Source organism: Nannospalax galili, unplaced genomic scaffold (assembly GCF_000622305.1).
Source record: "Nannospalax galili isolate Female #2095 unplaced genomic scaffold, S.galili_v1.0 scaffold591, whole genome shotgun sequence".
NCBI lineage: Eukaryota > Metazoa > Chordata > Mammalia > Rodentia > Spalacidae > Nannospalax > Nannospalax galili.
Window position 1 is genome coordinate 1,768,608 of NW_008330926.1, and position 27,447 is coordinate 1,796,054.

Here is a 27,447-nt window from a genome sequence, read left to right on the forward strand (position 1 = left end):
CTGCCCCCTCCCCTTTCGAGGTCCTGGTGCCAGCCTGCTCCTGATATCTCCCAATTTCCAAGAGATGTGGAGGGGCTGTCACAAAAGTCTGGAACTGGGGCAACTGGAAGCTGATATGTTGTTTCTTCCAGAGTAAAACAGCTGCATTTTCAGATTTGGGAGGAAGGGGAGGGGGCCTGCCAGGTTGTCCTAGCCAGCCTCACGATGCACTTGCCTAAATGTGTGCGTGTCACTTGAGATAAGTTAGCGGAACAATCTCTGGACCCTGGTAAGGAAAATGAGAGGGCCCCGAAGGGGAGAGAACCCCAAAAGGGCCAAACACAGAATCTGGGGAGGAAAACCCAAGGGACAGAAAGCGCTCTAAAAACAGCTGGAGGGATTTGAAAGTGGAGACCCTTCTGTCTGGGAAAGGCCGCAGGGTGGTGCTAGAAGCCCGCGCCCGGCTGCCGGAGCGCCCAGGTTGGGTCTTTAAAGGCGGGGGTACGGTTCGCAGGCCCACTACCAGGTGCTTCTGGTCTTAGGGTCGGTTCCAAACCCTGGCCAGTCAGCTAGGGCCCCACAGCCCGTAGGGCAAGGCCTAGTAGGCCTGGCATCGATCGCCGTCCTGACAAGAGCATCGATTTCTGAGCGGAGAAATTAATAGATCTCTTAGCTCTTCGGACGTGGGAGCTACCCGCGTGGGAACTGTCGGCCCTTGGGCTTGAAGGCTGGCACCTGGAAAGTCCTGGGATCCCAGCGCCTAGGCCAAAGGGCAGGTCTCACCCCGGGCCTTCCTGGATGCAAGAGTCTGTGAGTCTCAAGCTTAAAAGGGAAGACAGAGCGGCACAGCATGAGGGACTAGTGGGAAGTAAGGAAACCTTGGGGACGAGCGGCTTTCTACGCCAGGCCCCAGGGATGGATGGTCCCCAAATTGCCCCAAACAAGTGTACACACGTAGATCCACCAAGCAGAGGGAATTCTGGAAGGCGACCAAACAGAGGCGGAGCCTCACAGAAGGACGGTCCTCCTCATAGGGATCTAGGCCAGAAGCAAGGGACTTGTGGGACCGGACGGAGCCACGAGTTAAAGGGCCATGGGCAAGGTGGCCTCAGAAGGCCGAGAGGGGCTGCGAGAAGCGAAGGGCTTGAATCTACAGGTTCCGCAAGCGGGATCGGACCGGCAAGGCTGCCGGAAGTTACCCTGCAGGCACCTGTTGGCAAAATCTAGAACCAGGGCTCCTCCGGGGGTGCCCAGTTGCTCTCTCCAGGTCTGCAGCGGCTGCAGGCGGGGCCAGGGATGGGAGAGACCCCGCTGACAAGTGAAGATTAGGGAGTTCAGTTCTTGACCTCTCACCCTTCTAAGTATTTTGGCCTTATTTCCCCCAACAGATCTTTCCCCCATCAGTTGACAGGCTAAATATTTTGACTTGATGGGAGGGGAGGAGAAAACTGAGAAGCCCGCTCAGACCAATCCTTGGAAGGGTTGGGAGAAATGGAAGCTGGGCGTGGTCCCTGTGTTCCCGCCCCGGGAGATGCAGCCGGGGGAGACCGGGAGCCAGCGAGCCCCTAAGATCCGCGCACTCTCCCGTGCACCTCCAGAACCCGGCTGCCACTCCAGACCGAGGCTTTTGTTCCGCCTTCCCTCCAGACTGTCCGGCCTCTCGAGACCTCTCTGAGGCTCTCCTGTTCCTGTCTGAATCTCTGTCCCAGTCTCTCTGTCTCTGGTTCTCACTGAGGCTGTCTCCATCTGCCTGGTGCAGGCTTTGTGTCCTCTGATGCTGGACTGTTTTCCTGTCTCCTGCTGTCTCCGTGTGAGATTTCTAATCTTTCTGCCCCTGCCCGCCCCCTCCACTCTGAAACCTGGGTCTACATCCTAAGGGCCTATCAAAACCTTCTCCCTGGGGGACAGCTGGAGGACAGCCAGGGCTGGGACCATGGCAGTGCCTGTTCTGTGGCCCTGGGGAGCACACCTGCTTATGAGCCTCCTGTCTTTGGGATCTGGCCTGGACACACTAGAGGGTGAGTTCTCAACATTGCCTCCAACCCCTACCTCCCTCCCAGAATACCTCTGTTTACTCTTTACTGCAATATGAAGACTGGGGTTCACTCTCAGAAGGACTTTTCACCCAGAAGAATGGTTGATCATATGAAGGTGTTTTTCTCTCAGCTCCCTGAGAAATAAGGACTTGGAATTGGGTATGAATAGATGTTCTCTGATCCATTCCTGTTTGTGGAATCATGATCCCAGTAAAGTCTGAGTTTGAACCAAAATGAGACTGTGAGGGTGTTAGAGGTCATTTTTAGGACTATGGGTCAGGCAGCTGAGAACTAGGCACCATTGAGCACCTATTGTGCAAACAGGAAATAGAGGCTCAGAGACTGAAAAGGCAGAGCTAGAGCAGGTCTTGAACTATGGCACTTCAAGATCCATGTCCCCCACCCTGAGGGCACACCCACTATGGGCAGAATGGCTGTCTGGGAAAGGACAGCCTCTCCTCTGTACCTCAGCATTATTCCTCAGACTGACACTCCCTATGAGGAATGGGACCACGCAAACCAAATGGCCCTCACAGGGGTGCCAGAGGCTAGTGGGGAAATGATGTAGAAGAAAGATTAAGTGTACCCTTTGTCTAATCTACCTTTGCCCTCCACAGAGAGAGCTCAGAAACCCAGCACTTTGGGACTCTCTGAATGGTCTCAGGATGCTCTTCTAACTGGGGGTCTCCAGAGTCAGGATAGAGGCTCCCCTTCCTGTACAGAAAATGCAAATGGGCTAGTGTAGGGGGTTCTCTGAAGGGGACCCAGTCACAGAGGCTTTGCCATGCACAGTGGTCTGCCTAAGCCCCCTAACTGCCCCTGACCACAGCTGTGCCAGGATACTATATAGCAGATGCCAGGCAGGAGCACAGTTGTCAAGACAGAGAATCCCCTGGGGGGAGGGTAGGGGTAGTGTTTGGTCAAGGAGCCCAGCTGTTGGTTCCCAGTGCAACTCTGCATGGAGCTTGCCCTGAGGGAAGGCAGGGGTTAATCTACAGAGGTCTTAGATTTGTTTTTCCAGTGACTCACATCAGGGGAGCCCTGGAGAGGCTAAGGCATGATGGTAAGTGGGTGCCTGAGGGAACCCCCCACCTGCCTCAAGGAGCCTGATTGGCTTTCATGAAGGGAATAGAAGTGGTTTTTTCTCCTCTTTTTTGTGTATATACCTGCCATGGCGTGTGTGGAGAGGGAGGGAGGGAGGGAGGGAGAGAGAGGGGGGGATTTTAGACAATCAAGCACAGGCAAAAAGGGGAAAGCATAAAGTAAGGGGGGTCAGGCTTTTCTGCCCCCCATGCCTGGCCTGTGAGGCAGAATATGGGGCATGGTACTGGCATGTATGCCAGATTGGGGATGGGGAGTAGGCCTGAATGTTAAACTAAATCATTCAGACTTGTGTTTTCTTTGAGGGGGGACCCTGCAAGGTCTCCTTAGAAGCATGGAAGGCCAAGCATCCAGCCCCCATAGGGAAATGGGCCTGAAGGCCTTGAGAAAAAGGCAAGTGGGTTGTTCCCAAAGGAAGGCGTAGCCTTGGGATCCAGAAGTCCGTGGCTCATAGTCCCAGGGGTTCTAGCTCTGAACTAGGTACCACGGAGTATGCAGAGCTGACTTAGAGCAACCCAAGTCCTGAAGAGAGTGATGGAGATGTAAGCACCAATGGTGGACCACACTGCAAGTATTCCTGTGACTAGCTGCTGGATTAAGTACAGTTGCGCCTGAAGGGGAAGTGATGAACACAGAGCCACAGGGCTATAGAGGGGACACTTGGCCTGAGGATTGTAGGTTATGGGCCAAAGAACCCTTTCTAGGTTTGAGGATGGAGGGATCAGTGGGGACCAGCTTATCTACACCCCAGAATGTTAGGCTGTAGAAGTGAAACGTGGACCTTAGGCATTGAGGAAGCACAGAATGTCCCTTCAAGAGCAAAAAGATGTAGGCACCAGACAGTTGGCTTCCTTAGGACAAGGACAGAAGTAGGGCACATGAAGCTCAGTGCTCAGTACTCACTGCTTCCCAGTCACAGTATTCATTTGTTCACTCATTAAATATTTGTTGCACACCAATTTTGAGCCAGGCACTATATGTGCACTAGGGCACAACAATCAGTTATACAAAGATCACTGCCTTCATGAGGCTTAAAATAAATAAGCAAAGTATATATTAATTAGTGTTGAGAGTTATAGGGGAGAAATCTGTGTCACACAGCACTCAGGAGATGAGGCAGGTGGATTGAGAGTTCAAGACTGCCTGAGTGGGGCTTAGAGAGATGGTTCAGCAATTAGGCGCACTGGCTGTTCTTGCAGAGGACTGGGGCTTAGTTCCCAGCACCCATATGGCAGCTAACACTAGTTCTTAACTCCAGTTCTAGAGAATCCCACGCCCCCTTCTGGCCTCTCAGGGCATTGTACACACAGGTGCACTTACATGCATGCAGGCACAACACTTAATACACACAAAATAAAAATAATTTTTAAAAGACTGCTTTGTGCTGGGTGAGGTGGCACATGCCTTCAGTGCCAGCACTCAGGAGGCAGAGGCAGGAAGATCTCTGTGAGTTCAAGACCTTTCTGGTCTACATAGTGAATTCCAGGCCAGCTGGGGCTACAGGGAGACCCTGTCTCTAAAACACACACACACACACACACACACACACACACACACACACACACACACACACACAAAGACTGCCTCAGCTACATAGTAAGACTCTGTCTCAAAATACCAAGGGTTGGAGATGCAGCTCAGTGGTAAGGTGCTTGCCTAACTTGTATAAAGATCTGTATTCTCTCACCAGCACTGCCCCCCTAACCAAAGAATGAATAAGAGAAGTGGAGAGATAATTTTTAAACAGAATGGTGGGAGAAGTCCTCAGTGGAGTGACCTAAGGAGATGAGGGAGCCATGTAAGAGAGAGTGCTCTATTTCTTTTCTTTTTCTTTTCTTTTTTTTTTTTTTTTTTTTTTTTTTTTTGTCTTTTTTGAGACAGGGTCTCCCTGTAGCCCCAGCTGTCTTGGAACTCACCATGTAGACCAGGCTGGCCTTGAACTCACAGAGATCCACCTGCCTCTGCCTTCCAAGTGCTGGGGCTACAGGCATGCGCCACCACGCCCGGCCGACATTTCCTCTTTTTAAGTCTTCCTTTCTTTAGAAGTATTTCCTAAGATTGAGGTACAACATTTTGTAGCTTCAGTTTCTTACTGAGGGTATGATCTTAATACTTGCAGATTGATCAATTTGGCCCATTATTTAAGTGCATAATTTAAGGAGAAATTTGTGATTTTGCTTTGCTTGAATCAGTCCTACATTTTTTTTTTTTTGTTTTTGTTTTTTGTCTTTTTGAGACAGGGTCTCCCTGTAGCCCCAGCTGCCCTGGAACTCACTATGTAGACCAGGCTGGCCTTGAACTCACAGAGATCCGCCTGCCTCTGCCTCCTGAGTACTGGGATTAAAGGTGCACACCACCACGCCCAGCTGAGTATTCTATTTCTAGGAACAGAAGGTGCAAAACCTTAAGCTAGGAGTCTGACAGGCTTATTTGAGAAACAGCAAAGAGGCCACAGTGGCTGAAGAAGAGAGAAAAAGGATGAAATCTGAGCAGTTACAGGCCAAAATTGTATAGGGGCTCCCTGGCTGCACTAAGGGCCTCCTTATACAAAGAGGGGTAGAGCCACTGGAAAGTTTTGTTGTTGGGGAGCTTGTTTTGTTTTTTTTTCAGACAAGAGTCTCCCTATAGTCCCAGCTGGCCTGGAACTTACTATGTAGATCAGGCTGGCCTTCCTCTCACAGATCTGCCTGCCTCTGCCTCCCGAGTGCTGGAATTAAAGGCATGTGCCACCATGCCCAGTGCCACTGGGAGTTTATGCAGAGGAAGGGCACAGTCACCTGTGTTTTGATGTCACTCAGCCTTCAAGGTGCAGAACAAAGCATAGAAGGGCAGGCGTGTAAATTGGGGGGAATCCAGAGAGAGCTATGAGGGACTGCCACAATGTCAGATTCCCACTTATAAGTCAACAAACAGAGCCTCCAGTATTTTTTAAAATTTATTTATATTTTTATTTTATGTGAGTCAGTGTATTGTCTGCATGTATATAAGTGCACCCTTATATAATGCCCACAGAGGTCAGAAGTGGGTGTTGGATCCCCTGGAACTGGAGTTGCAGACAGTTAGCTGCCATGTGGGTGCTGGGAATTGTATCCAGGTCCTCTGCAAGAGCAGTCAGTGCTCTTTACTACTCAGCCATCTCTCCAGCCCTGCCTCCAGGATTTTAACGGCAGAGAGAGAGGGTTTGGAGTCCACCACATGGATGTGGCTTGGGTGAGGAACACAAGGGGTCATTCTGCCCACAGTGGCTCATCTTTGAGATCAAAAGAGGAGACAGCCTCTCATCAGAGTGCAGCCTGGTATTTTTCACTCCCTGTCCTCCTACCAGTGTAATGTCCCTCCCCCAGAGCTTCCAGGGCGGGTTAGGACTCTTGGCCTGCACTGTACTCATTTGTCCAGGGCTACCTGTGTTTACAGTGTGCCCCAGCCTGGACATCCGCTCTGAGGTGGCAGAGCTGCGGCGGCTGGAGAACTGCAGTGTGGTAGAGGGCCACCTGCAGATCCTGCTCATGTTTGCTGCCACTGGGGAAGACTTCCACGGCCTCAGCTTCCCACGCCTTACCCAGGTCACTGATTACCTGTTGTTGTTCCGTGTCTATGGCCTGGAGAGCCTTCGAGACCTTTTTCCCAACCTTGCTGTGATCCGAGGTGCCCGCCTCTTCCTGGGCTATGCACTTGTCATCTTTGAGATGCCCCACCTGAGAGACTTGGGGCTGCCAGCACTTGGGGCTGTGCTGCACGGCGCTGTGCGTGTGGAGAAGAACCAGGAACTCTGCCACCTCTCTACCATTGACTGGGGCCTGTTGCAGCCTGCACCTGGTGCCAACCACATTGTGGGCAACAAGCTGGATGAGGAGTGTGCCGATGTGTGCCCTGGTATGCTGGGCGCTGCTGGTGAACCCTGTGCCAGAACCACCTTCAGCGGGCATACCGACTACAGGTGCTGGACCTCCAGCCACTGTCAGAAAGGTGGGCACTGGCACAGAACACAACTGAAGTCACAGAGAGGCAGGGTCAGGATGGGGTGCATCAGCATTTTGTCATCTCACCTGCTGCTGTTTGGGTTTTGTTGTTGTTTTGTTTTGCTTTGTTTTTTGAGACAGGGTTTCCCCGTAGCCCAACTGGCCTGAAACTTGCTGTGTACACCAGGCTGGCATAGATCTCACAGAGATCCCCTTGCCTCTACCTCCCAAGTGCTGGAACTAAAGGTGTGCACCACCACATCTGGCCCTGCTGTTTGTTTTTGAGACGGCATCTCTTGTAACCTAGGCTGGCCTTAAACTCAATATGTGGTTGAAGCTGGCCTTGAACTCCTGATCCTTCTGCCTCTACCTCCTAAGTGCTGGGATTACAGTTATATGCCTGGCTTGCTGCCACTGTTTTAAAATCTTGACCCTTGCTATGAGACAGGTACCCTCATTGTCCCATTTTACAGAAAAGGAAACTGAAACTTAGAGAAGTTAAATAACTAATGTGGCATCAGGCAGTGATGGAGTAGGTAAGGGACAGGTGCAAGTTGGGGTCAAGGAAGAGGATAGGCACAAATGGAGAGAAGGCAGCCCAAGAAACTATCCTCTGAGGCAGTAGCCAAGAATCCAGCCAGGTGGCCTGAATTCACCTCTGCTCCCTGGCTGGGCTCACTTGGCATCTCTGTGCCTCTGTCTCCTATATGATGGGGACTCAGTGAGCGCCTACAGAATGTAAGAATGGAGCCTGGGTCTCGGTAGCAGTTCTGTGTTCCCAGTAAAAGTGGTTTCAGTCCAGGTGATGAGGGCATACTGGGGGTGTGGGATGGGGAAGAAGAGTTCTGAGGGCAAAAAGGATGAAAGGGGTGGAAAGAATTAGACAGGCAAGGGCAAGCGTGTGAACTGAGAAACAAGATTGTAGAAACAAGGCAGTCAGTGGAGAAAAGAGAGGAGCAAGACTTTTCAGATCTAGGAGTTCCAGTTTGGAGTCTTCCCCTTACAAGTTGAAGTCAGTTCCCCTCACCTTTGGCCTCCTCACTGGGTAGGAGAGTAACCAGATCCCTGCTGTATCAGCAGTAAGCTGCCTCCCAGCTGCCTCCCTGTTGGCTGTAAACAACAGTCTCTGCAGTCTTCTCAATCTGTGTACAGTGTCAACAGGCCCTGGCTGGGAACCTCCTTGGCCTGGCCTAGCTGCTCAGGAGTGGCCAGCTGGTTCCCCTTGGCAGCCTAGACAGGACAGTAGGCTGATGGACAAGGTCACTGCTCCATCCTGAGTTCTTACTCCCTCAAGGACAGAAAGAGGCCACCATGCTTATTTTGAGGCACGCCTGTCTGAAGGAAACAAAGTCTGTAACTAGACTAGTACCATCTGAATCAGAGAGATCTGGTGCTAATTAAGAGTGTTACCACAAGATGGGGTGGTCCAGGGTTGGAAAAAGGACATCACTGAGAGACAGGTAAAGTCTAATAGTCCTCTGCCCACAGTGTGTCCCTGTCCCCATGGGCTGGCCTGCACTGCAAGTGGTGAGTGCTGCCATACCGAATGTCTGGGGGGCTGCAGCCGGCCAGGAGACCCTCGTGCCTGTGTAGCCTGCCGCCACCTCTACTTCCAAGGAGCCTGCCACCAGACCTGCCCTCTGGGCACCTACCAGCATGAGTCATGGCGCTGCGTCACAGCTGATCACTGTGCACATCTGCGCTCTGTGCCTGGCCTTGCCTCTGCCTTTGGCATCTATCAGGGCAACTGCCTGGCACAGTGCCCTCCAGGCTTCACCCGTAATGGCAGCAGGTGAGGAGGTGGCCCCCTTGGGGTAGTGGGGAGCCCTGACCAGTCTCACAGGTCCAAGGCTTACACTACCTGCTTTCCCTGCCTAGCATGTTCTGCCACAAGTGTGAGGGGCTGTGCCCCAAAGAGTGCAAGGTGGGCACCAAGACCATCGACTCTGTCCAAGCAGCACAGGACCTGGTGGGCTGCACCCACGTAGAGGGGAGCCTCATCCTCAACCTTCGTCAGGGTTGTCAGTACCCCTCTGCACACACCCCTCCTCCTGACCACACCCTCCCTCCCAGTCATATTCCTCGCTTGACTTCCCCTGACCCTGGGTCCCAGTTCCGAGGCCTGCCTCCCCTGCCCCTCCAGCTTTCTGCCCTGTGGACCCATCACCTTCCCAGCTCCTGCTCTAGCCCTTTCTTCCTCATCCCCAGACAACCTGGAGCCAGAGCTGCAGCGCAGCCTGGGGCTGGTAGAGACCATCACTGGCTTCCTCAAAATCAAGCACTCCTTTGCCCTCGTGTCCCTGAGCTTTTTCAAGAACCTCAAACTAATCCGGGGGGATGCCATGGTGGATGGGTAAGGGGTCAGAATCAGGCTGACCAGCCCCCCTCCCCCAAAATTTCCAGAATACTAGCGAAGAAAATGGGCTCTGGGATTAGTTTGCTGCTTACTAGCTGTGTGACTCCTGGTGGGTTTCCCATCTGTACCATGGAGCTTGTATAACATTCTTACATCTCAGGATCGTGACTGTTACATTGTTGTATGTAAAGCACTAAGAAAAATGACTAGAACACAGCACATGCAATAATCGTTTTATGCAGATCAGTAAGGCTCAACCAGGATCCTATCATCTGACCAGGTCAAATGCAGAGTGAACCTGACTGCATTTGAAACCACTTCTGTCAACAAAGGCCTACTCACAAAGTGGCCAGTGGTTTTCAAAATGAAAAGAAATTTTACATTGTCTTCAGTGGCTTCTTCTGTCTCCTGGTATATTGTCATGTCCACACCCTAGCTGGCTAGGCCTAGACCCCCAGGCTGAGTAGCTCTTCGGTGTCCTCACAGCCATTGCTCACTTAAAATGAAATGGAGGGGGAGGCTGGGAACCTGCTAATACCACTTCTCTGATAAGGACAGCAGAGAGAGGGTAGATAACTTACAGGGTGACACACTCATGATCAGTGGTACAGAGGTCCCCTCATGGGTGTGAGTGGGGCCCAAAATGACCCTGTGTCCAGCACAGACTCTCCAGGAGAAGCCTCCGAGCCAGCCTCCACCTTGCAGAGTAAGTCCCTTGGCTTCCTCCAGGAACTACACGCTGTACGTGCTGGACAACCAGAATCTACAACAGCTGGGGTCCTGGGTGGCTGTAGGGCTCACGATTCCCGTGGGCAAGATCTACTTTGCCTTCAATCCGCGCCTGTGCTTGGAGCACATCTACCAACTGGAGGAGGTGACTGGCACCAGAGGCCGGCAAAGCAAGGCTGAGATCAACCCTCGCACCAACGGAGACCGAGCTGCATGTAAGGCCCCGCCCAGTCCAGAGCCGCAGGGCAAGGCGTGCGCAAAGCACTTAAACACACGGAGGTGGGCTGTGGCTGGGGTTGGGGGCGCCCAAGAGGGTAAGCGGCCACCGGGTCAGCGTGGGCATGAGCCGGTAATACGAGTGTTGGGAGCAGGTGCATACCTTTCGCCCTGCCCAGGCCAGACTCGCACCTTGCGCTTTGTGTTCAACCTGACCGAGGCAGATCGCATCCTGCTGCGATGGGAGCGCTATGAGCCGCTGGAGGCCCGGGACCTGCTCAGCTTCATCGTCTATTATAAGGAGTCGTGAGTTGGGGGTGGGGCCGGGATAGGGACAGAGGGAGGAGCCCAAGTTCTTTTCTAGTATTTTTTTGAGACAAGGTCTCACTATCTAAACTAACCTGGAACTCTGGAAGCTGCTCTCGCCTCAGCCTAAGCCTCAGCTTCAGCCTCAGCTTGAGTTCCAGGCCATGCAGAGCCTAGTGTTTTCCAAGAACCAGGGAGGTGAGATCAGAGTCCGGATGGGCTACGGAGAGCCAGGAAGTTAGGACCCCCCAAATCACATCACCTTCTTTAGTCCTCCATGCCTCGGTTTCCCCTCACCAAGTGAAATGAAGATAGTCAGGAGAGCCCAGGAGTCAGTTCTGCTGAGAAAGCTTGGCTAATTAAGCCTCCATTCACTAGGTTGATCACATGGTCTTGCCCCAGCAGGGGCTTGGGGAGTGCCCACTAATTTGGCCTCTTATGAGCTGCATTTCATTATAGCCTGAGGAAGGGCGGGAGCAGGATCTCCCCGCGCCACACACACATCTCTCTATCGCTATCTCTCCAGGGTCTCGTGTATCCCAGGCTGGCCTCAAACTCCTTATGTAGCTGAGGATGAGTTTGAATTTATCCTCTGGCCTCCACACCCCCAAGCACTGGGATTACAGAAGTGTTTATGGTGCTGTGGATCGAACCCAGGGTTTCACGCATGCTACTCAGTCTACCAACTGAGCTACAGTCCAGACAGAAGTGGTTTTTTTTTCCTTTGGAGGGAGTGGGCTGACCTTAACAAGAGGGATGCCACAAGAAGGACTTCTCCTAGAACATGTCTAGCATTAGCTGGGATTGGTGGCGCACGCCTTTAATCCCAGCACTCAGGAGGCAGAGGCAGATGGATCTCTGAGTTGGAGGGCAGCCTGGTTTACATAGTGAGTTCCAGGCCATCTGGGGCTACAGGAAGACACTGTCTAAAAAAAATAAAAGCAAATCTAACATTAAAAAAATGATCTTGGAACCAGCGGACGTAATGGCGCACGCCTTTAGTCCCAGCACTCGTGAGGCAGAGGCAGGCAGATCTCTGTGAATTCGAGGCTAGTGAGTTCAGGTCAGCTGAGACTACAGGGAGATGCTGTCTCAAAAAGACAAAAAAAAAAACAGATCTTGCAGGGCATGGCCCCAGCCATTGGGAGGCAGAGGCAGGTAGATTTCTGTGAGGTTAAGGTTAGCCTGGTCTACATAGTGTGTTCCAGACCATCTGGGCAACAGGAAGAGCTTGTCTCAAATAAAATAAAATAATAAAATAAAATAAAATCTCCCAGTCAAACCCTTTGGCCCAATCCTATAAACCCAGCATGAGGGAGGCTGAGACAAGAGAATCCCAAGTTCAAGGCTTGCATGGGATACAAAGCACATTTAAGGTCAGCTTGGTCAGCTTAGTGAGATCTTGTCTCAAAATAAAAAATAGAAGAAAGGTTAGTAGCTCAGGGGTGGAATGCTTGCCTAGCATGTGAGAGGCCCTAGGTTCAATCCCCAGTGCCAAAGTCAAGAGATCTCTTTAGAAGGGAGAAATGGATTTTCAATGACAGCTGGGGTGGTAGGGATAAGGAGAGCTCTCCATGGTAGACAGGAGCCAGATCACCTGGTTTGGAGGATTTCCTATAAACCAAAATGGAGAGATCTCAACAGTACCAGCTCAGAGCCTGGCTGGGAACAGGGAGGGAGCCCATGGTAGGAAGGTTCTCAAATGGCCCAGCCTCTCCAAGGTTTTAATGCAGAAAAATGCCCAGTGAAGGAAGGCAGAGAGTGTATTAAATACAGATTCCTGGGCTTTACCTCACAGATTCTTAGTGCTAGGTATGATTCTGCATTTCTAACATGGTCCTAGCCAACACTAAAACTGCTTATTCACAGACCATACTTCAAGGAGCATTGACATAAGCAGCAATGGGAATGCCTCCCCATCCATGTGCATACAGTTCATAACCTGCACAGCTCGACTCTGGGCAAAGAATCTTGGGATCCTTTAGGAAGCACCCTGCCCCCCCCCATCACTGCTTTACAGTGTGGTTGTTGTGTGCTCCCTCGGGGCAGACACTGGGGGTCCTCATCCGATTCTGGCTCTGACCCAGACCTGCTCAGTGTGCCATAGCCCACAAGGCACCTGCCCTCATGACACCCCCCACACCTTGTTGAGTTCCAACAAGGGCAGGCAGTTCTGGCTGGGCCTCAAGACCCTTCTCATCTCCTTTAACCTCCTTCACATTCTGTCCCTGGGGCTGGGGAGATGGCTCAGTGGGTAAAGTGAGGCTTGCTGCATAAGCATGAGGAACTTGAGTTCAGATCCCTAGCACCCATATCAAAGCCAGGCATGGCAATGTGCACCTGTAACCCCAGCACTGGGGACAGCCTCGCTGAAACAGCAAGCTCCAGGTTCAGTGAGAGACCCTATTTCAAAAAATGAGGGCTGGAGAGATGGCTCAGCAGTTAAGAGCACTGGCTGCTCTTGAAGAGGATCTGGATTTGGTTCCCAGCACCCACATGGTGGTTCACAACTACTTGTTACTCCAATTCCAAAGGATCCTCCACCAGCACTGCGCACACATGATACACCTAGATATATGCAGGCAAAACACTCATACATATAAAATAAAAATAAATTAAATAAAATATTAAAAAATAAGGTAGAGGGGCTGGAGAGATGGCTCAGCAACATGCTGCTCTTACAGAAGACCAGCCCACATGGTGGCTAACAACCATCTGTAACTCCAGTTCCAGGGGAACCCAACACCCTCTTCTGACTCCATGGGCAATGTATGACACAGGTACACTTACATGCAGGCACTACACTCATACACATAAAAGTAAATGAAATGTTTTTAAAAAAAATAAGGTAGAGAGCAATTGAGGAAGACAGCTTGATATCAACCACTAACCTCCACATGTACACATATACCATATGCACATGCACATACATACATATATCCAAAGTCCATGCATGGACCTTGGTTAAAACACTATGCTTATGAGTGTGGTGGCACAGGTCTATAATCCAGGCAAGCACTCGGGAGACTCAAGCAGAAGGACTGCAAGTTCAAAACAAGCCTGGGGTTGCTGGTGAGCTGGCTCAGTGGTTAAGAGCACTGGCTGCTCTTGCAAAGGACTGGGGTTCTGTTCCCAGCACCCATATGGCAGCTAACTAACAACTGTTTCCAGGGGATCTGACGTCTCTTCTGGTCTCTGTGGGCATTGCACAACATGATACACTTATTTACATGCAAGCAAAACATTCATACACATAAGATAAAAATAAACAAATAAATACAAACTTTAAAAAGACAATCCTGGGCTACACAGACTCTAAACCAAAACAAAACAAAAACAAAAACAGGATACTCCATCCTTGGGAAGAGACTAATTTCCTGATTCTGGCTCCAGGCAATTTCACTGGGGGCGAATGAGAATAACCTCACTGCTCAGGGCTCCTAGAGAAGGGACTTATTTGAACCCACTTTCTAGGTATTTTGTTTGGTTGGTTTGGGGGTTTTTGAGACAAGGTCTCCCTGTAGCTGCAGCTGACCTGGAACCTGCTATATAGACCAGACTGGCCTCAGTCTCACAGAGATCCACCTGCCTCTGCCTCCTGAGTACTGGGATTAAAGATGTATACCACCACACCTAATATATACTTGTTTTATGCATTTGTTTTATATGCTGGAGATATAGATATAGATAGATAGAGAGAGAGAGAGAGAGAGAGAGAGAGAGAGAGAGAGCGCAAACCTTTTTTTTTTCCTATTCTCATTGAGACTCAGGCTCAATGTTTCCTGCTAAGACTGAGAAGATATTTCATCACAAATTTGCAATGTGCAACAGAGATCATGAGGCCCACATGGCCCATGAGTTAGCTAGAATTACAGCTGTGCCTGTATGCACAGTGGAAAAACAGCTACAACAGTCCTAGGTAGTTCAGAGAGGAGGATGGTACTAGAGAGCTTGGAGCAGGGCTGGAGCCACCCCTCAGCTCTGGGGATGGGGTCTTCAGCCCGTTCCAGAATGCCACAGAACATGTGGGTCCAGATGCCTGTGGAACCCAGAACTGGAACCTGTTGGACGTAGAGCTACCTCTCAGCCGCACCCAGGAGCCAGGAGTGACCCTAGCCCCCCTTAAGCCATGGACACAGTATGCAGTGTTTGTGCGAGCCATCACTCTGACCATCGCTGAAGACAGCCCCCATCAAGGAGCCCAGAGTCCCATTGTCTACTTGAGAACCCTGCCTGCAGGTGGGCTGAGGGCTCCTGGGTGAGATGCCGGGATCCTAGTGAAGAGAATAGGGGCGCACAAGTGCCAGCAACAGCCTCTTATGGCCCTGGCCCCAAAGACTAGGAAGTCAGAGGCCTCAGTCCTACAGAGAATAGAGCCTGAGGGAGGCTGGGGTTGGGCCTGTGTGATGAATAGCTCAGTGAACTAACTCAAGGACCTCGACTTCTGCATAACAATATTGCCTCCTGGGCTGGGCTGTAGGGCGGTTGGTAGAGTACCTAACAGGCATGAAGCCTTGGGTTCCATCCACCCTATTTGTTGAGACAGAGGAACAGAATGCTGATCTCTAGGGAGGGCAGGCTGAAAGACCCTACGGAAAAGGAAGGTTGGACCCTGAGAGAAAGGGCTCATTATTTCACTGTATGTAGAAAGGGGCCCAGTCCCCTGAGTGGCACCCTCTTCACAACCGCAGCTCCCACTGTGCCCCAAGATGTCATCTCCACATCCAACTCCTCCTCGCACCTCCTGGTGCGCTGGAAACCACCGAACCAACGCAACGGAAACATCACTTACTATCTGGTGCTGTGGCAGCGGCTCGCAGAGGATAGTGACCTGTACCTCAACGATTACTGTCACCGCGGTGAGCAGAGAGGTGACGCGGGCGGGGGACACGCAGTGGGGGCGGGTTGACCACTGCTCTAACTGCTCTCTTCTGCACTGTGGCCACAGGTTTACGGCTGCCCACCAGCAGTCACGACGCCCGCTTCGACCGCGAAGACGGGGCGCTGGAAGCTGAGCCCGAGCCCGGCTGCTGCCCTTGCCAGCTCCCACCTCCGGGGCAGACCCTTCCTGTGCTGGAGGCGCAAGAGGTCACCTTCCAGAAAAAGTTTGAAAACTTCCTACACCACGCTATCACCATCCCCAAGTGCGACTGCGGGCTGGCGGGCAAGCCTGAGGGTGGGGCTGGGGAAGGGTGGGGCTGGGTGGGAAGGGTGTGGCTTGTGGGCGGGGCCTACGTTCATGTGGGCGAGGCGTTGCTGTGGATGGTTTGAAGGCAGGGCGCAGCCGCAGAGCGTCCAGGGGCTGATAGCGCCCCCTGGCCTCTCCAGATCCCCTTGGAAAGTGACATCCATCAAGAGCCCCCAAAGGTGAGCTGGAATGAGGGCGGGGGGCTAGGGGCCTGGGCTCTGGGGACAGGAACTGTGGCTCTGACCTATCCCATTTCCAGGGACTCTGGGCGGCACCGCCGGGCACCTGGGCCTCTCAGGTTAGGGAGCAACAGCTCGGATTTCGAGATCCAGGAGGACAAAGTTCCCCGGGAGCGAGCGGTGCTGAGTGGCTTGCGGCACTTCACAGAATACCGGATCGACATCCATGCCTGCAACCATGCGGCGCACACTGTGGGCTGCAGCGCGGCTACCTTCGTCTTTGCGCGTACCATGCCACACAGTAGGCTCGCCCCGCCCCCAATGACCCCAAGGAGTGTCTAGTCAGTGCTCTCTAACGAGGTTTGACATCCCACTAACCTCAGAGCCTTGCTCTGCTTTCCCTTCTTACTTCCGATGACCCCAGAACTTCTCCAAACCTCCCAATTTAGCTCAGATTACCTTGGGTTTGAACATAAACAAGAACTGCTTGTGGCCTGGTTGCCAGATGCCCTCTCCTGCAGGAGAAGCCGATGGTATCCCAGGAAATGTGGCCTGGAAGGCGGCTGGCAAGAGCAGTGTCTTCTTGCATTGGCTTGAGCCTCCTGACCCCAATGGGCTCATCCTCAAGTATGAAATCAAGTACCGCCGCCTGGGAGAGGTAGGTGCCTGGGCACCCGCTATCCCAGCCCTGGTCTCTGCCTTCATCCTCTTCTCAACCAGCTGTTTGTGCTGTCCTCAGGAGGCCACAGTGCTGTGTGTGTCCCGTCTTCGCTATGCCAAAGTTGGTGGGGTCCACTTGGCTCTCCTGCCCCCTGGAAACTACTCTGCTAGAGTTAGGGCCACCTCCCTGGCTGGCAATGGCTCCTGGACGGACAGTGTTGCTTTCTACATCGCTGGCCCAGGTAGACAGACTTGTATCCCAAACTGGCCACTTGGTCTCTGTCTGCCATCAGCCCATCTATCCCTGCTCCGTCACCATTCCTCAGTGTTCCAGAGAAGTAGATCCCACCCTGACTTAATACTTCCCAACCCCCCCTCCAGAAGAAGAGGATGCTGGGGGAGTGCGAGTCCTGCTCACTGTCACCCCAGTGGGGCTCATGCTGTTCATCATGCTTGCTGCTCTCGGTTTCTTCTACAGCAAGAAGAGGTGATGACAGACCCTACTTCATTCTCCCCCTTAGTCCTCTCATGGGGGCAGCACAGTCAAGGTGGTAGACTAGACAACAGAAGGAACTTCTTAGAGGCAGTAACTCTTCCCCTGGAGGTATGAAGGAGACATACCTCTCAGCTAAGGTGACAACTCACTCTTAACATGGAGATGCTCTGTATCCTCGAGCAGGCACATGGGATTGTTGGTCACCACAACCCTCAGCCCAAGCTGAGGGATAATGAGGCTGGTCCTGTTGTAACAAGGGGAGGTTGGAACCCTAGGATATGGCAGTACAAGTGACATCAGGTCCCCTGTGCTAAGTTCAAGAGGGGCCACTGAAATGGGGGTGGGGAGGGCCTCTCTGTACTCCTGGCTCTGCCTATTCCTAACCTATTGGAGCCCAGGATTAGGACCAAGGGGAGCTTGGAAAGTACTCAGGACTCTCCAGGGTTTACCCTGAACAGAGTCAGGATGACATCCTGGAATGTTGGATTTCCCCTGACCTATTGCTTCTTGTTCCAGAAATAGCACACTGTACACGTCTGTAAACCCAGAGTACTTCAGTGCTTCCCACAGTAAGTCTGGGGTGGGCACAGGCTATTTGGAAAAGGAGGTAAGAGCAGAAGAGCAGACTCCCAAAAGACCTCTTTTGAGAAGGTGGAACAGAGTTCTTCAGTAGAATCAAAGGGCTCAAGAGTCTGTATTTCAAAAGAGCATCTTAAATGATATTTGGTTAAGAATCACTGCTCTAACCCTGGGAGGTGGCACACACCTTTAATCTCAGTACTCAGGAAGTAAAGGCAGGTGGGTAAGGTGTGCTTGCTCTGCAAGCATGAGGAAATAAGTTTGAATTCCTAGCACCTTAAAAAATAAACATGGTTGTGTATGCCGATAATCCCAGCAGTGGGAGCAGAGACAAGCTAATTCCCAGAATTTTTTGGCCAGCTATTCAAAACATGAAATTTCGGATTCAGTGAGAGACCCTGTCTCAAGGCAATAACTAAGAGAGAGATAGAGGAAAACACCCAACATCCTACTCTGGCCTCCATATGTGTGTACGTACATAGGCACATACATCTGCACACTCATGTGTTTGCATCAACCACATGCATCACACACAAAAGAAACACTAGGGACGAGGCATAGTGGTGTAGGCCTTTAATCCCAGCACTTGGGAGGCAGAGGCAGGCAGATCTCTATAAGATTGAAGCCAGCCTGTTCTACATAGTTCCATGCCAGCTGGCTGTGAAACCCTGTCTCAAACAACACAAACAACAAAAAACCCCACACAAACACAAACAAATAAACAAAGAAGAAACACTGGGGGGCTGTGGAGATGATCAGCCATTAGATTGTTTGCCCCAGCTAAATGCCAAGTGGGTATGGGTAATTTCAGCTTTAAAAAGCAGAAACAGGAGATCCCCTGGGCAAGCTGGCTAGGAAGACCAGCCATATTGGTGGCAAGCTTTGGGTTTGGTTGAGAAAGCCTACCTCAATGAATAAGGTGGAAGAAGAACTGAGGATCATTCCCAGTATCAACCTCTGGCCTCCACATGCACATGCACCCACATACACATGCAACCATATACATGCAAGACATGCATGCATACATACATATGCCACACATACACACATGCATAGAACACACACACACACACACACACACACACACACATACACACAGGAAAAAAAAGAAATACTGCCCTAATTTGCAAACAGCAGCTCAGAGGCTGGAGAGATGGCTCAGCCATTAAGAACACTGGCTGCTCTTACAGAGGACCCATGTTCAAATTCCAGAACCACAGGTGGCTAGCAACCATCTGTAACTCCAGTTCCAAGGGCTCTAACAGCCTCTTCTGGTCTCCTCGGGCATTGCACAACATGGGTGCAGGCAATACACTCATACACATAAAATAAAAATAAGTTTTTTTAAAAAAGAAAATATAACAGCTTACTCCAAGAACCTATTTTCTCTACAGTTGCTTTTACTATTGTCTTTACATAGATTTTGTAATTACCTAAAGATTAAGGTTTGTATCATCTGGGGAAAAGCATTCATTAAAGCTGTATAAAAGCTTTTAACAAAGGAGAGGAGTCAAGAGGCAGGTGGAGACATGGCCTCCTGACACCCACTTCCTCTTAGTGTATGTTCCTGATGAGTGGGAGGTGCCTCGGGAACAAATATCCATAATCCGTGAACTGGGCCAAGGCTCTTTTGGAATGGTCTATGAGGGGCTGGTACAAGGACTGGAGGCTGGAGAGGAGTCAACGCCTGTGGCCCTGAAGACAGTGAATGAGCTGGCCAGTGCTCGGGAACGCATGGAGTTCCTCAAGGAAGCTTCAGTCATGAAGGCATTCAAGTGTCACCATGTGGTAAGGAGGGGTGTGATGTTGCTTAGGTCATAACTAGGGGAAACGGTAAAAAATGACAGGGCATCATCAAGGTCAGGGTTGGGACTGTGGTTACAATCCTAATTAGGGCAGAAGTTATGATAGAGTCATATCTACAGTTGAGAGCAATCATGCTTGGGGCTCTAAGACTGTCCAGATGATTATTAGAGTCATGATTGGAATCAAGGTTAGAGTTGGGACAAGTTCATGATTGTGATAACAATCAGATAGTTTGGGGGTTAGGAATTAAGGTCAAGGTTACTGTTAGCTCAGGGGTAGGGTTACAGTCATGGGAGGGTTGGGTCAGGATAGGCATCTGGGTAAGGCTGTAGTTGCATCAGATCAAGGTTTTGGACATGTAGGTCAAGGAGAGATGCATGGAACTGCAACCAAGCTCTCTGTCCATTCCAGGTTCGTCTCCTGGGTGTGGTGTCTCAGGGCCAGCCAGCTCTGGTCATCATGGAGTTAATGACGCGTGGGGACCTCAAGAGCCATCTCCGATCACTGAGGCCTGAGGCAGAGGTGGGAACAAGAAAAACCCTGGGCCATAATGCTAGGAAGTTGAGGAGACTTGGGCAGCGTGGGTGAGGAAAAATTATAGGGAGCTGGCAATAAGCCTCCAGCTTCTTTTTTCACTAGTCCTTCTCCTATTTCTAGAACAACCCTGGCCTCCCACGGCCAGCACTCAGTGATATGATACAAATGGCTGGTGAGATTGCCGATGGCATGGCCTACCTTGCTGCCAACAAGTTTGTGCACCGGGACCTGGCAGCCCGCAACTGCATGGTGTCCCAGGACTTCACTGTCAAAATTGGTGGTACAGTGGGTGCCAGGCAAATGAGGGAAACCTAAAGGTAGAGAGACTCCCATAAGCTAGCCATAGGAAACCAGGCCTAGCTCACAGCTCCATCCCTGACCAGTCCCCCGCCGGCATATCTCAGCCTTCTTGTCCAAGAGCAGGGATGACCACTGAGGTCCTTTGAGCCTACACATTCCAGGTTGCTTAGAGACTAGAGGTAGAAAGGATTGGACACTGTCTTCCCGGGAACCAGTGTGTAACTCTTGTATACTTCCACCCTTCCTTTCCAGACTTTGGGATGACTCGGGATGTGTATGAGACAGACTATTACCGCAAGGGTGGGAAAGGACTATTGCCTGTGCGCTGGATGGCTCCTGAGTCCCTCAAGGATGGAATCTTCACGACTCACTCAGATGTCTGGTAGGGCCTGGAAGAAGAAACAGGTTCTGGGAAAGTGGAGGTGGCACCTGTGGAAGGACTTGGAAAACTCTTTCCTTGGAGTGCTGATCAGCCTGAGGGGTGCTGGACTCAAGCTGTCCTGCATGTCCTCCAGGTCCTTCGGTGTGGTGCTCTGGGAGATTGTGACTTTGGCTGAACAACCATACCAGGGCCTGTCTAATGAGCAGGTGCTCAAATTTGTCATGGATGGTGGGGTACTGGAGGAACTAGAGGACTGTCCACTTCAGCTGTGAGTTATCCCTGCTACCTTTCCCTCTCTCATCCCAATTCTGTGCCCACTATTCATGATTCTGACCCACCTCCTTCAGTGATTCTCCATCACCAATCCTCAACTGTGAGTCCCCAGTTCTAAACTCACCTACATTCCCCACTCTGACCCCTGCTTTCTGCTGGTTGATACTCCTAGTATGGATGGCAGGGGTGTGTCTGGGCTCCAGATCATCTGACCCCATTTCACCCCCACCAGGAGGGAGCTGATGAGCCGCTGCTGGCAGCAGAGCCCACGCCTGCGCCCAACATTCATCCACATCCTGGACGGCATACAAGATGAGCTTCGGCCCTCTTTCCGTCGCTGTTCCTTCTACTATAGCCCAGCGTGCCAGCGGGGTCGGGCCTCACTGCTGCCCACTGAGGCAGAGCCTGACTCCCCACCAACCTCAAATGAATCTTCAGATCACAGTCCCCCAAATGGGGGCCCAAGACAATGAGGGTCGCCCTTTTCCCAGCTGACTGGCCTCTCACAGGCAAAGAAGGCAGGATCCAACCTTTGTGGCTATGAGATGTCCAGATGATCACCTCTCACCCCACCCCACCCCTAGGCTCATTCAGGCAGGTCAAGGGGTGGCCCAGCTTGGGGAAGAGAGCAAGATCTGAAAAGGAGGCACCCAAACAGACTCACGGAGGGAGCCCATGGGGAAGCATTGAGGCCACAACAGGAGGGGCCCTCACACCATGGGCAGATGGTATCTTGCCCACAGAGTGAGACTACTCAGACTGAGAAGGCTGTCCCCTACCCTGGAGGCAGGGCCCAGATACATTCCCCTCCAACACTGGGCCACACATGAACATTTAGAACCATCGACAGCTTGAAAGCAAATGAGTGGTCAGAACCAGGCCTGGAGACTTGGGGTGTGGAGACAGGTGTTCGTATCAACCCCTTCTTTCCTCTGTGATCCTTTGGCCCCTACACCAGGAGCAGAGCAGGAACCCCAGAGTCCTGGGTAAATGAGTTCCCACCCTGACCCTCACTTCTCTCCCCGTGGTCTCCCCAGAGACCCTAATCTTGGTGCTCCTCCCTCCTCTTTCCCAGGGGCATCCCTTAATGCACAGTCATCCTTTAGCCATTGTCCCTGGATTGTTAGCCTTAAATCTTGAGGCTTTAATGAGCCTGTCTTTCTGTCTCCCCTCCCCCACCCAGTCTCTCAGGAGAAGACTGGCGAAGACACAATAAATGCTGAGATCTGTTTGTACCCTGGTCCCAGGCAGCCCATTATCTCTCCATCTATATGGTGTTGACACTGAATGGACTTCCTCTCTCCCTCCGTGGGGACTTGAGGTGGTGACCCTAAGGCAGCAGTGCAGGATAAATATATGCTTCGAAACAAGACCTCCGTGAGGACCCAGCAGCCAAGGCTGCCATGGCAGTGACACAACAATCTTACCATTATTGCACACTCATGGCTGGAAGTGGCTGAGACCCACAGGGAACGTCTGTTTCTGGCTAGCAGAATCAACCAGTCCTCCACATCTTACCTTCATTTTGTCCCTTGCTATGTCTGACCAATGGGAAGGCATTTCCTTCTAAAAAATCACAGGACAGACTTTAGTGGACAGAACATGGAGTGGAGGAGGGAACCTGATGACAATATCTGAAATGTCTAGTGCCCCAGACAACACAGTGAACACATGCCAGAGGAGTGTCCGTGTCCAGCCAAGCTATGATTATTCTGAAAGGTCAGAACTTTATTCCTGTCCCACAAGCAGAGAAGCCTTTGAGGGGTATTGAAGTTGCACAGTTAGTCCCAGGCTTCTATGCCAAAGCCAGGGCCCTTAAAAGAGAAATGCAGAGTGACATCAAACCTTGAAATGGTGGCAGGGGAGGGACTAGTCACAGCTTAGGGATTTTTGGAGGGAGGGAATCTAGGGCCTCACATATGCACCCTACCACAGAGCTCCAGCACCTCAGAGCTTTTAAGCTCCCTGCACTCAGGTTCAGGCTGCCATGTTGACACACACACACACACACACACACACACAGAGTGAGCTCCCCTGCTCACTCTGGCAGTGGCCCAGGAAGTCACAGAAGCATTAGACAGGACCTAAGTGGAAGATGTGTGAACCTGGGTCAAGCCGTATCTGCTGCTACAAGAACCGTTTCCCTGACAGTCTGGGTGGGCTGCAGGCGCTGGTCTCCAGGCCTTGCCTTGCATTGGTGTCTGAAGCAACGCTGACCCCTAATGGTTGATATCAGAACTGCAGCTATGGAAGAAGAGAGCAAAGTTGTTCTCCCCCCATCTCTCTCTGCCTTCTTTGGCTAATCTCCTGCCTCTAGAAAGAACAAGGGAAGACACCATGCAAAAAACCCCAGGCCCTAGACAAACATAGTGGCTCAAATTTGCTGCCCTAGCGTTTGGGAGACTGAAGCAGGAGGATTGCCAAAAGTTCCAAGGCCAGTCTGGGCTACATAGTAAGTTCCAGGCCAGCCTAAGACTGCAGAGTAAGATCCTATCTCAAAAACAAATAGCCAACTAACGTGGACCAGAGGCCCCACACATACAGAGCACAAAGACACACCTTCACTCGCGATGGGTGGTGGCCAGTGATGACATCAGTCTCGCCCATCCAAGCCCCCAACTTCTTGTGCTGGATATTACTCACTCAGGAAGCCCTGGCCACCTAGACATCGGGGAGCTGCAGGAAGTTGAAAGCGGCCACAGATTTTCACTGCCTGGGCTCCACCTCTGAAGATTGAGAGATAGCAGCTGGCCCAGAATTTCTTCCTGGAGTTGAGTAAAAGGAAGCTACAAGTTCTGCTGTCATCCCTATCCCAATAGCAGTGGATTTAACAAGCGAGGAAGACAGATAAAGGCTGGCCTTCAGCAGGGATTTCCCAACTGCAGCTGCACAGAAAGCTTTTCAGAGGAAGATGTGTCTTTGAGACACCAGGAGACCCACAGTAGGTTGACTTGGAGGGAAGGGCGGGTACTACAACAGAGAGGGAAGGGTAAACAGAGACTACAGAGATGACCAAGAAGCAACTTCTTGGCCCTCTTCCCTCTTTTGAATTCAAACAACTCGAAGATAAATAACCAACCAATAGCCAGTGGAAGGGTGGCAGACACAGTACAAACAGAAGAATGATATGTTGGGCTGGAGAGGTGACTCAGCAGTTAATAGCACTTGTTGTTCTTGCAAAGGACCCAGGTTCAGTTCCCAGCACCTACACGGTGACTAACAATCATCTGTAGCTCAAGTCCCATGGGATCTGACACCTGCTTCTGGTCTCCACAGCACTGCAAACTCATAGTGCACTGAGTGCATAGCACATAGTGCATAATGCAGGCAAAACACTCAAACACATAATAAAATAAATCTTAAAAACAATGCTGCTATCAGCAGCAAACATGTCTAGAAAAATAAAAGAGGAGGAGCAAGTTTATCGAAACCCTCTATACTGTCTCTTGCCCTGGACATAGGCCCCCAATCTGGACAGAAGGGAGCTGATCATGTGTCTTGTAGGGATAGAGAGAACAGGCTAGAGTCCCCCAGGGACACCAAGGAGAAAACTCAGGGTCCTGAAGAAGCAGTAGACATACCTGAGCCTTGATGGAAGCAGCACCAAGGGGGGAATATGGGCGCACCCAGGGTACAGAGCACCTAGGGTCCCTAATGCAATCGGTGCAGGGCACCTCAGCACTCAGGGTAGCAAGCTTGAACACAGCTAGAACGCTCATCAGTGTGCATCTGGCCCTCAGCCCTGCCCACTTGGCAACACCAGCAAGACTTCCTAGAGCTGGTAGAAGGTTCACCCCCCTCCAAAGTCAGTCTGGGTGGACATTGACCACTGTCAAAGCAAGAGGGCTGGGACTAGACTGTGGAGGCTTTCATAGGGTCTGGGGCCTGGGTCTGAAATGAGATTATATATGACATGTGCTTCGTAAGCTCTGCACAGATTACTGTCATCATTCTCTAATTGTGACATCATTTGAAGATACTGCAAAAATGCAGACGGAGGTATAGAACATGGCCACGACAAGCTGCAAAGCAAAAGTGTTTCTGCATTATAGGTAAACTCAGAAAGCATCTCAAGTGCAGACACATGATGGGATTAACAATGATTTATGCCTTCTTTTTGCTTACCTGTATTTTTTCTTTATGTTTTTTATAAATAACATACATTATTTACAGAATGAAAAACAAAGACTCTGCTTTTAAATGAACAAGCTCCTGCCCAGAGACTCATAGGAGGTGGCTCTGGATGGGTAACAGTATATCAGTCAGGTGGGCTCTGCTCTCTTTCATACCATGCATCATGGGGTTGTCTCACATGCATTCTCCAAGGACCTTTCCCCTCCTTGGCATGGGTAAAAGCAGATTTTCCTGAATTTAGGAGTGGTACCATGACTTTATACCCCAAGATATCTTCCAGCTGGGGAAACAACAAGAAAAGCAAACACTTTCTAAAGATTCCTAGCAATGAGGAGATGATAGCCCTCTGCTTACTGCATCTCTGCGACTATGCATGGTGAGGGAATGTTCCCCTAGGGCTATGGGATCAGCTTCCATCCACAGTGGCTGCCAGAGCCCCAAATGTGGATGCCCACTTCTTTCCGTTTTGCACATGCCATGCCCGTGCCAAGTCCTATCTCCTTTTCCATCCCTTCTCTGGCCCTCGGCTCAACCGGTCCTCCCAGTACATTATACCCCTTGAAGCTCCTAGTCAGATTCTTCCCACTGTGATCTCACCTGCAACCACATCCTCAGCTGCTCCTCTCCATCTACCGGTAGTATCTTACACTGGCAAAGAACATTCTGTCTCCAGAGTTAAACTACTCTTTCTGGGAGACAGAAGAACTTACCTAAAATACTGGCCAGATAACAGAGACCCAGACCCTCCCCCAGTCCACCCTGCCTGAAGATCTTTGGTCCTTCAATCCCTACCCCCCATCCCGCCCCGCATACCCAGGCCCTGGTGGTGTGACCTCCCCCTTCCCTTTCAGGGTAATGAGTTGGCCCACATCAGATAACACCTTTCAACGCAGCCAAGAGCTTCCCTATATTCTTTGTACAGTGCTGCCCATCGCCAGGCTCGGGCTTACATCCTGTGAGGTAACCCATCTGACCCCAGGCCCTTTCCACTCCATCATTGGTTTTTGGTTGATCTCTGAGACAACTACAGTCACTTAGTCCATTCTGCTGTGCATTGCCATGGTATGAATGTGAGAAGTCCCCTTGGGAAAACAGAAGCCACCCAGGTATTTTCTGAGAGTGTATTAAATATAAGGGGTGACTTTGCTGCTGTGAGGGTTGAAAAGCAGAAAGCTAAGCAGCCCAGACACAGGTGCAGGAAGAAGCTTTCACCCAGGCTGGGATATGTGAGTGAGTGTGGGACTGTCAGGAAGGGGCCCTATAGAGATGGAATCCAGGTCTTGGAGGAACTGCCCACTGATGCTACAAGCAAGCCCTTCCCTGTCTCCCTATAGCTCCCCCTGTTGGTGGGACTTAAAAGAGACCCAGCTGGCAAAGGAGTCTTCATAAGCTGCCAACATTTACAGATGAGACACCAGGCCTTAGAGAAATGAACTTGCTCAAAGGTCCACAGTGATCAGTAATAAATGGCAGAGTTAAGGTTCAAACTCATTTGTTGACACTTCTCCCCACTTACCCCCTGCCTACAAGGTGTCCCACGCTGGATCAAGAATGCTGTGAATCACGTGGCCCAGCAACAAACAGCCACTAGCACACAGTGCTATGAAGAATATCTGCTTCACAGACGTGGGTGCCCTGCCCCAAGAGGTGTGTAGACAAATAAAGGAGCATCCCTGCTAGGTGTGCTTGGCTCTGGAGAGCCAAGGAGTAAATGACAAAGCCTGTAGACTGGAGGCTTCAGCCTCTTGCTTCGTCCACATGCCATCCCAAAGACGGCCTAACTGATTAGGCATCCCACCCTCATCACTCCAGGCTCCTACACACCAGGACATTCTTATCTCTACCTTCCAGTTTACCACAAGGGCCACTGCTTCCCTTTAAATCAGGTCTCTCACCTGCTACCTCCTCTCTGAAGTCTGTCTTGACCTCCCTCCTGCTAGTAATTTCATCCCAGGGTGATGGACCACTCCTTGCATCCCTCCCACCCTACCACCATGCTTCTAGCTCAGCTGTCACCCTGAAGTATCGAGATTTGTCCTGTGTACCCCACTTCCCTCGTGTCTCCTTTAACTTTATATCCCTCAAAAATAGCACATTATAGGTTTTTCAATAGGTGCTGGCAGAGAGTCAGGAAAGGAAGAAATACTACCATTCCAGCCAAACATACTCACCAGAGAACTGGAGCCTTTACTGGTAACTTATTGTTTCATTTAGCACATGTGTCAATCAGG

General features: G+C 51.1%; 1 protein-coding gene across 1 annotated transcript; it reads left to right on the plus strand.

Annotated features, from left to right (window-relative positions):
• Window positions 1–1,072: 1,072 nt before the first annotated feature.
• On the plus strand, window positions 1,073–21,555 carry Insrr (insulin receptor related receptor). The gene is made up of 22 exons (XM_029556160.1): window positions 1,073–1,246; window positions 6,461–7,082; window positions 8,564–8,867; window positions 8,954–9,096; window positions 9,284–9,428; window positions 10,161–10,375; window positions 10,556–10,682; window positions 14,683–14,921; window positions 15,374–15,541; window positions 15,631–15,826; window positions 16,011–16,049; window positions 16,130–16,350; window positions 16,571–16,707; window positions 16,789–16,951; window positions 17,091–17,196; window positions 17,722–17,774; window positions 19,343–19,572; window positions 20,002–20,112; window positions 20,248–20,407; window positions 20,680–20,809; window positions 20,943–21,077; window positions 21,315–21,555. Exons 1-22 carry the CDS (start codon window positions 1,073–1,075, stop codon window positions 21,553–21,555), a joined length of 4,059 nt encoding a protein of 1,352 aa, XP_029412020.1.
• The last annotated feature ends 5,892 nt before the right edge of the window (window positions 21,556–27,447 follow it).

Bases quoted from the DNA above. Each gene is read 5' to 3' on its own strand.
- Insrr (XM_029556160.1), top strand. From the start codon at position 1,073: ATGGGCAAGGTGGCCTCAGAAGGCCGAGAGGGGCTGCGAGAAGCGAAG. The intron at 9,097-9,283 runs GTCAGTACCCCT...CCTCATCCCCAG, and splicing joins CCTCAACCTTCGTCAGGGTT to ACAACCTGGAGCCAGAGCTG. The intron at 20,810-20,942 runs GTAGGGCCTGGA...CATGTCCTCCAG, and splicing joins ACGACTCACTCAGATGTCTG to GTCCTTCGGTGTGGTGCTCT.